General features: G+C 58.0%; 1 protein-coding gene across 1 annotated transcript in view; it reads right to left on the bottom strand.

The window, feature by feature from the left end:
* Positions 1-1440: 1440 nt before the first annotated feature.
* Positions 1441-8810, bottom strand: part of JAKMIP3 (Janus kinase and microtubule interacting protein 3) — a 66572-nt gene continuing 59202 nt past the window's right edge. Inside the window, exons 19-22 of the mRNA XM_011941961.1 lie at positions 7114-7317; positions 5743-5808; positions 3089-3161; positions 1441-2017 (exon numbers count right to left, since the gene is read on the bottom strand). Of these exons, the coding sequence (XP_011797351.1) occupies positions 3111-3161; positions 5743-5808; positions 7114-7317 (321 nt within the window). The 3' untranslated portion in view covers positions 1441-2017; positions 3089-3110. The remainder of the gene's footprint in view (positions 2018-3088; positions 3162-5742; positions 5809-7113; positions 7318-8810) is intronic.

Below are 8810 nucleotides of genomic sequence, written 5' to 3'. Positions count from 1 at the left end.
GTCCTGTGATCACATGATTTGCTTCACCTTGTCAATCACTTAGAAGATCCACCCTCCTTACCCTGCCCCCTTGTCTTGTATGCACTAAGTATCAGCGCGCCCAGCCGCTCAGGGCCACTGCCGGTCTCCACGTCTTGGTGGTAGTGGTCCCCCGGGCCCAGTTGTTTTCTCTTTACCTCTTTGTCTTGTGTCTTTATTTCTTACAACCTCTCATCTCCACACACAGGGAGAACACCTGCTAAGCCCCATAGGACTGGACCCTATAGGTGTGGGTCAGAGGTGGGGAAGGTGGAGCGCTCTCTGGGCGGCCCCCCATGGGGCTGCCACTGCCTCCCCAAGAACCGGCTCACCCTGCCCCAGAGCCCCACAGACACGACGGATCTTCAAACTCTCCCATAGGGAACCCTGCCCAGTCCTGACCTCCTTCCCTGCTGGGAGCAACCAGAGTCGCCTCCCCAGAGCGGACACCTCAGGTGCTGGATCCGAGTGAGGGATGGCACTCACGGTCAGGTGCACGGGAGCAGCGGAGGGGGGTGCACTCGGAGGCGGCCTCGATGCACCTACAGGGTTTCTCCCTTTTCTGCAAGTGGGAGGAGGGCCAGCTGTGCCAGATGCCAGGTCCCTGTGGGGCACCGTGTCTGCAGACCCTGCCCCCAGCAACAGCTCAGGCCACAGTCCACACGAGCCCCCAGACCCTGTCCCATGCGTGACGGGAGAGGTGATCTTGACAGTCAGCAGTGGAGGGGCTGGCAGAGCCACACATGTGCAGACTGGGACACAGAGGCGTGCAGGAGAAGCTGGGGCTCACCTCGCAGGGAGGGTGCGCCAGCAAATTTAATTCTCATCTCAAACGGGGCTGAGTTCTCTAAGCAGAATTAGCAGGCCAGGAAGGGGGTGTGTCAGCTTGTGCAGGGTCACCACACAGGGCAGGAGGGAAAAGGCGCCCCTGTGGACAGACGGCAGCCCTTACCTGTCAGCTTCTTGGACCACGGTTCCCTTCTTGCGCCAGCAGAGCCACAGGTGCGCCCGCCGTCCCTCACCTGGGCTGCTCCTTGTGTGCGAAGGCTTGGGGTGAGGCTTCGGTTCCTGCTGGGGTCCATGGCCTGCAGGTCTGGCCTGCACAGGGGCTTCCAGGCCAGGTGGCTCAGGTGACTCTGGGCGCTCAGGGCCTCTGTGACTTCTGGAGATGCACTACGGAGGCAGCCTCTGGCATCCATGTTCCAGCTGGCTCTGCCCCCTTGTCCCATCTCCTGTCACCACGCTCCCCACGCCTTCCTTGGATCAGTCCCATGGTGCTCCCAGCTGGCAGCCTTCCTGTCTCAGGCTGGGTAGGAAGGCAGAGGGTTGAGGGCACCCCGTGGCCCACGGCGGCCACGGCTCTTGTCTGTCCCCACAGAGATGACGATGAAGGAGGGTGGGGGTGGGATCTGTTGGCCAGCGGGTGTTCAGGACCCCAGCAACACACTGCAGCATTGGAGGGGCCACCGAGGTGTCAGGAAGCCCTCCGAGGACCATCCAGGGAGCCTCCTTGAATGAAGGTCACCATCCAGGCGGCGCAGTCACAGCCTTCATCTTGTCATTGGGCCATGCCTCTGTCATTTCTGAAAATCTTCCTCCAGACACCGGTGGTAACTACCGTGAGGACCAAGAGAGGGGAGAGGACCCGAGGCTGGTGCTTCGCACAGAAGCAGTTCTCACCCCTGCTTGGCAGGGAATGCTGCACATCCCTGGAACTGGGATGGGGACTGCCGTCCAGGAGGAGGGACCAGGGTCCAGCAGCCAAGGCTGGGCCTCTCCCAGAGAAGCCCCCAAGAAGTCAGCAGAGCCGGTTCTAGTCCTGGCGCATCCCACGCGGACGGCAGCTCGCGCTGCACATGCTGCCCCTTCTCACTCTTCCTCCACGGGACGGGTGTGCAGAGACCAAGTCCCCCTGGGTCTTCAGGATGGAGACGCGATGTCCCGTTTTGTCCCTGCTCTCAGGTCCCACTGGAGAAAAAGAGTCCGATTCAACGTGGGGCTGTAAGAAAAGAAACGTAGAGTGCAGAGTCAGCGAGGCTCCGCTCGGCCAGAGTGAGGGGTGAGGGGCGAGGGGCTGCGTGCAGAGGATGTCAGGGAGGGTCCGCTTGGCCAGAGTGAGGGGTGAGGGGTGAGGGGCTGCGTGCAGAGGATGTCAGGGAGGGTCCGCTTGGCCGGAGTGAGAGGTGAGGGGCGAGGGGCTGCGTGCAGAGGATGTCAGGGAGGGTCCGCTTGGCGTGAGGGGTGAGGGGTGAGGGGCTGCGTGCAGAGGATGTCAGGGAGGGTCCGCTTGGCCGGAGTGAGAGGCGAGGGGTGAGGGGCGAGGGGCTGTGTGCAGAGGATGTCAGGGAGGGTCCGCTCGGCCGGAGTGAGGGGTGAGGGGCGAGGGGCTGTGTGGAGAGGAAGATCCCTGCCCCTGGGGAAGCTCCTCTTGGGACCTGATGAAGGCTGGGGACTCGAGGACCGAGGTGACCGAGGTGAACGATGATGTGACGTCCTATTTGCCCCCCTTCCAGTTTGGAAGGAGGCAGACATTTATGCTGGCGGGTGCCATGGTAGCAGCAGCAGCAGCCGTGACCCGCAGACTCCAGCGATCCCAGCCTAGGCTGCCCCAGCCTGGTAGGGAGACCCAGCCCTCCTGGCTGAATCTCCAGTACCCCCCAAGCCTGTACTCAGCAGCACCCAAAAAAGAATGAGGATGAATCACAGAACCGCCGTGTCTGTCCCCAGGGCCTGCTGCCTAGTGCCACCGAAGCAGAAAGACCACCTAGAGAGGGTCCTGCACGTTTCTGCTTCACTGGGTTGGGGGGGTGGACCCTGCTCTCCTTCCCTCTCAGGAAAGGTGAGCACCTTGCAGCCTCTACAGTGGAAGACTCCGGGCCTGATCCCCAGGGAGGGACTTCCGGTGTTGAAGGACGCAGGTGGCTTTCTAACGACCCTTTTAGGGATGCTGGGTCATTGCCTTCTGGTTCATTAAATGGCAGGGGGGCAGCTCCCTGGCAGGGCAGGGGCCGAGGTGTCTTCCAGGAAGCAGAGCGGGACCCCTGCCAGGCCCTGCCAATGAAATACTCACCACATGAGGGTGCCAAGATGGACTATGACCAGAGAATGAAAGCTAAGGAGAAAAATAAGAACAAAAATAAAAACTGAAACGGAAAGGGGAGGATGGAGACACGGAAGGAAAGAAAGAGAAAAAAGCGTTGGTAGTGCTTCTGGCAAGAAATACACGCAATTACAGACTGAAGACAGAGCTGTTGGCAGGGAGGAGAGGGCTCCACTTAGGACTGCCGAGGGAGGGATGCTGCCCAAATCCCCCGGGCTGAGGGGTGCTGCCGCCACCCCTAGGAACAAGCTAAGGGACCCTGCACCATGCAGACTTGGGTGGTGGGTGCTGGTCGGGGATCCCACACCCAGCGTGTCCCCAGCAGCACAAGGCCAGCCTCCCGGGGACTCCTCCCCGCTGAAGTGAAACCCATCGCTGAGACCCGCTGCAGGAATTTTTGGTGAGAGCACCAATGGGGTAATAATAATGGTGAAAATTGTATTGAAAAACATTCCAATTGCCCAGCAAACAAAAGCAGGCTTATGACAATACTGTGGTCTCAGTCCCACCACAGGCAGCAAAGTACAACCAGCACCCTGAGTAGACAAAGCACACACAGCCTCACTCTGGGCTGGGGGTCGGGAGCCAGGCCCATCTGGACACAAGAGAAAATCGGGCAGTGGGGCATAGCTTGGAAACGAAGAGCTGTTTAGCTAGATTTAAGAAATAACACTTGGCTGGGCGCGGTGGCGCAAGCCTGTAATCCCAGCACTTTGGGAGGCCGAGACGGGCGGATCACGAGGTCAGGAGATCAAGACCATCCTCGCTAACACGGTGAAACCCCGTCTCTACTAAAAAAATACAAAAAACTTGCCGGGTGTGGTGGCGGGCGCCTGTAGTCCCAGCTACTCGGGAGGCTGAGGCAGGAGAATGGCGTGAACCTGGGAGGCAGAGCTTGCAGTGAGCTGAGATCCGGCCACTGCACTCCAGCCTGGGCGACAGAGCAAGACTCCACCTCAAAAAAAAAAAGAAAAAAGAAAAAAAAAAAAGAAATAACACCTGACCTATTCTTTTCTTTGGAGACAGGATCTCAGTCGGTCACCCAGTCTGGAGTGCAGTGACATAATCGTGGCTCACTGCAGCCTCAACCTCCCAGGCTCAGGTGATCCTCCCACCTCAGCCCCCTGAGTAGCTGAGATTATAGGCACATGCCACCATGCCCAGCTATTTTTAAGAATTTTGTTTCTAGAGAGAGGGTCTCACTATGTTGCCCAGGCTGGTCTCGAAATCCTGGGCTCAAGCGATCCTCCCATCTAGGCCTCCTAAATTACTAGAATTACAGGCATGAGCCACCACACCCAGCCCTCACATTTTTCTAGTATTTAATACAAACAAACGTCCTTAGGTTAAGATGCAAAATGAAACAGACATTTGGTTTGGGGGGAGACATTTGGTTTGGGGGAGACATTTGGTTTGGGGGGAGCCCTCTGAGGCTCAAGCCCCAAGAACACTGTGTCCCCTCCGGCATTGCTGGAAGCCCGGGTGTACTAGTGGGTGCTTCCCCACGTGGCCTGGTGTCCACTGGGGCCTCAAAGGCTGTGCCCTGAGTAACTCATTCTTCAGGATGATGATTCTCACAGGTGGCAGTGAGTGCCCAGCGGAAGGGCTTGGGTGTCACTGCCTACAAGGGGCAGGGCAGGCCTAGGGTGGGATGTGGGATGGCACACGGCCCCTCGTAGGTGACTGCTGTCCAGAGGGACCTGCTGTCTCCTGGCAAGTGCAGAGCATCTGTGGGCTCTTCCTCAGGCCGCGACCAGCACATGCCAACCATAGGGGCATCCTAATGCCAGCCTCCTGTGCTCTCTGGAAGGACGAGGCTGAAGGTGGGGCCACTGGCCACTTCATTCAGCCCCCGGTGGGAGTCGGTCACATCAGTGAGCTCCACCGCACAGACTTAGCACAAAGTCTCACTCTGGGCTGGGGGTTGGGAGCCAGGCCCCCAGGACCAATCACAATGGAGTGAACACTCTCACCCCCAGACATCACTGAACCAGCCCCACATGGGAGAACAAGCGCTGCCCTGAACATCTGCAGGCATCCCCGGGAGGGTCGGGACTCTGCTGTGCTCCCCTTACCCCAACTTGGGGAGCACCAAACCTGTTATGTGCACGGACAGAGCACCCCTGACCCCACACCTCATGGAGCCAGGACCCTGAGAAAGAGCCAGACAGCCCTCCCAGCCCTGGCGTGTGGCCTCAACCTAACTGCACTTCAACGGGTGCTTCTGATCTGGGAACTTGATTCTTAGACCAGCGCAAGGTGAACCTGCAGGAATCAAAGGCTTCCACATAGTCCAGGCTTCCGTGATGAGAGGAACCCGAGGCTGTTGGCTCCAGATGGGGAAACTGAGGCCACAAGAGGAGTGGCTCCTCTGAGGTCACATCGCTGGGCACTGGCAGGGGCATTCCTAGATCCCAGGGCTCCTGTCTCCCGGTCCAGAGCCCTTGCAGCCACCACCCTGCAGCCTTTTTCTGCTCAGCTCCACCCAGTCTTCAGGTGGCCGCCTCCTGCCACTGCTGGGAGCTAAGTCTGCTGCCCCCGCAGCCTGGAGCTGAGTGACTCAGGTGGGAGTGGCCCTCTCCCTTGATCTTAACAAGCAAACCCCCAAACTGCATTTGTTTTACCTTTTCCTCCAGTTCCTTTATTTGTCTCTTCTGAGCTTCTATTCTTTCTTCTAACTCTTTAATTCTCTGCAAGGTTAAAAGGAAAAAAATCTTCAGTAGTCACAGTATTTGGGAAACCCAAATCCTTCAAGATTTTCATTCATTTCCTTGGTAACAAATGGTGGCACAGCAACTGGCATGGCCATGGGCTGTGGCTCCTGATGAGGACACAAGCGTTTGCTGCGTTGCTCCTTCAGGAGAGCAGAGGGCCTTCCCCATGCCATACTCCCTGTGGTGGGAACAGTATGTGTCCAATTCCTGCAACTTCAACTCAGAAAGCACAACGCCAGACATCCAGGGAAATGGTAGGAATGCATTCCCGGTCCCCCCAGATGCCACTGCAGCAGAGTAAGGGGCTGCCAGAGGGTCACAGGAGAGCTGGGCACAGAATCTCCTGGTGAGGGGGATGCCAGTGCCTGGGGTCCCCCAAGCATCTGAGCTCCAACCACAGCCCCTCTGAGGCAACAAAGGGGCTGCAGGTGGCTGTCCTCACCCTGAGCCCCCAGAGACCAAAGGGGACCAGGAGGCGAACGAGGAGCCAGCAGAGCACGTCCAACATTAGCCCACCGATGCCCACGGCCAGCTGGCACACAGGGCACTTGTTTATGTGAATTTCAATTAAGCCTTCGCTAGGGGTGTTCTTCACAAGGAATACATCCATAAAGCCGCCTCCCAGCCAACCTGGCTCATGGAGGAGCTGGGCTCTGTCCTACACATCTGGGTTGTCCAGTCTGCGAGGCTCCTCACCTCCCATTAGAGCAGAACTGACCCAACAGGCCTGAGGTCCCACAGTGCCCTGAGGCCAAGGCAGGCCAGGGCTGCTGTCCCCAGAGAACACCCTTGCCATCAGGAGACGGTGTCATGGAAAAGACACAGTAGCCAGGGGTCCAAAAGAGGGGAACTGCCACCCAGAGGCCTCTGCAACATGCCCAGGACACTAGGCTGGTGAGGGAGGCAGTCTGGCCTGAGTGCCTGCCATTGACAGGCATGGCCATCTAGGGGCGTGGCCACCGGGGGCGTGGCCAACAGGGAGCATGGCCAAACAGGGGGCGTGGCCATCCTAGGGCATGATCATCAGAAGGTGTGGCCATTCAAGGCTTTGTGTGTGGAAGGCATGATAATTGAGGGGCATGGCCATCAGGGGGCATGGCCATTGGGGGCATGGCTACCAGGGTGTAGCCATCAGAATATGTGTCACGAGGGGTAACCCCACTGGAGGGTGGGGCCACAGAGGGGTAGTCGTTGGAGATGTGGTCACGGGACGCCCCGCCTGGCTCTGTGCAGGCCCGGGGCCAGGTCTTTACCCCAGTCCCACTCCCGCCTGCCATGCACCTGCTGAGCCAGCTGCAGCAGCTCCATACGCTCCCGCAGGATCTGGGCATCCCGCTCGCGCAGCTCACTCATAACCTGGCGTTTCCACTGCTCCACGGCCACCTTGAGCTTCTCGCGCTCCTCCTCCGACAGCAGCTCAGCCACCTTGGCCCCGGCCTCCTGCTGCAGGGCGTCATACAGCATGGCTTCCAGCTCCAGGATGTGCTGGGGCGGAAGGGGAGATGCCTTAGTCCTTGCCTTCTCCCCAGAACAAACCTTTCAGGAAGGGCAACAGAGGCCAGGCCACCCTCCGCCTGGGAGCGGGGCCAGGAGGATGTGCAATGACAGGAACCCAGTGCTGTGGCCTCTGCAGAAGGACTGGGGCCCCACGGACCTCCCCAGTCTGTGAGAAGACCCTAGAAGCAGAGACGCTGACCAGGCCAGCAGAAGCCAGGACCCTGAGCCCCAGGGTGGGGGAGGACTGAGCTATGAAGTGGGGAAGCTGAGTGGGAGGTGGAGGGGCTACAGGTGGCCTGTGGGGACACAGCAAGGTGGGAGGGAGCTGAGCGTGGGGTCACACGCTGCCTCCCCAAATCCAATTCATAGACCAATGTAACCCGATCCTGGTGCTATAACCAGCAGCAAAAATACATAATAACCCAGCAGCCAAAATACATAATAACCCAGCAGCCAAAGTACACACCTTTTCATAAATTCCTGGGGTTTGGCAGTTTGCTCTGCATATTTCAAAGCTTTTCTTAGGCAAATTTTGTTGATACAATCTTTGTAAAAAACAAATTCTCACACTACAGAGGCTCTTTCTTCCCAACCAAATGTAACATCTTCAGAGACAGCAGAAATATTAGGAAATGGAAGAAAAATACTTCTGAGCCTCAGTTACACTTTATTGTTCTTGATGGCCACAAAATAAACTGTCCCCAGCTGTCACAACCAGCAGCACATCAACCTCCACTTCTTAGAGCAAAAGAGCTCAGTGCCTTTAAGATGAGCTCCAGCTTCTAAAAATAAACCTGGTCGACTGCTGACTTGGAACTAACCTCACAGTGGCTTCATGTGCATCTGGTGGTGGGAGGTGCTCACCAGGACCTCCGTGGTGACATGAACTGTGGGCTGCCTGGATGAGCCTCCCTGCCTTCGGCAGCCACACAGACCACGGTCTACCACACCCATGTCCAGAGAGGCAAAGTCGGCACTAGCCCCTGCCGTAAACAGCCGCCATTGCCCCAGGAGGAACCAGTTCTTCCCCTCCTTGCCCCAGTGTCTCCCAGAAGCAGAGCAGGAAGTACAGAAAAAAACCTCAGTGCTCACAGGCCTGTGGGTCACCTGAGGGCACCTGAGTGACCGAGAGCCACACCATGAACGACATACGAGAGAACTAGGCAAGTGTGCAGGGAAAGGGAAGGAAATCAACAGTGAACTCAGAAAACTCGGAGCATCTCAAATGAGGGGGCCTTCCTGTTGGAAGTGGAGAAAGAGGCCCCCCAAATATCACACAGGAAGCAGACCCACCAGCATCACCCAAGAAGAGACCCCACACCAGTATCACACAGGGAGAGGGTCCCCTCAGCATCACACAGGGAGAGACCCCCACCAGCATCACACAGGGAGAGACCTCCCCCAGCATCACACAGGGAGAGACCCCCCCCAGCATCACACAGGGAGAGACCCCCCCAGCATCACACAGGGAGAGACCCCCC

Source organism: Colobus angolensis, unplaced genomic scaffold (genome assembly GCF_000951035.1).
Source record: "Colobus angolensis palliatus isolate OR3802 unplaced genomic scaffold, Cang.pa_1.0 Scaffold204, whole genome shotgun sequence".
NCBI lineage: Eukaryota > Metazoa > Chordata > Mammalia > Primates > Cercopithecidae > Colobus > Colobus angolensis.
This window is presented reverse-complemented; position numbering and strand designations above follow the sequence as displayed.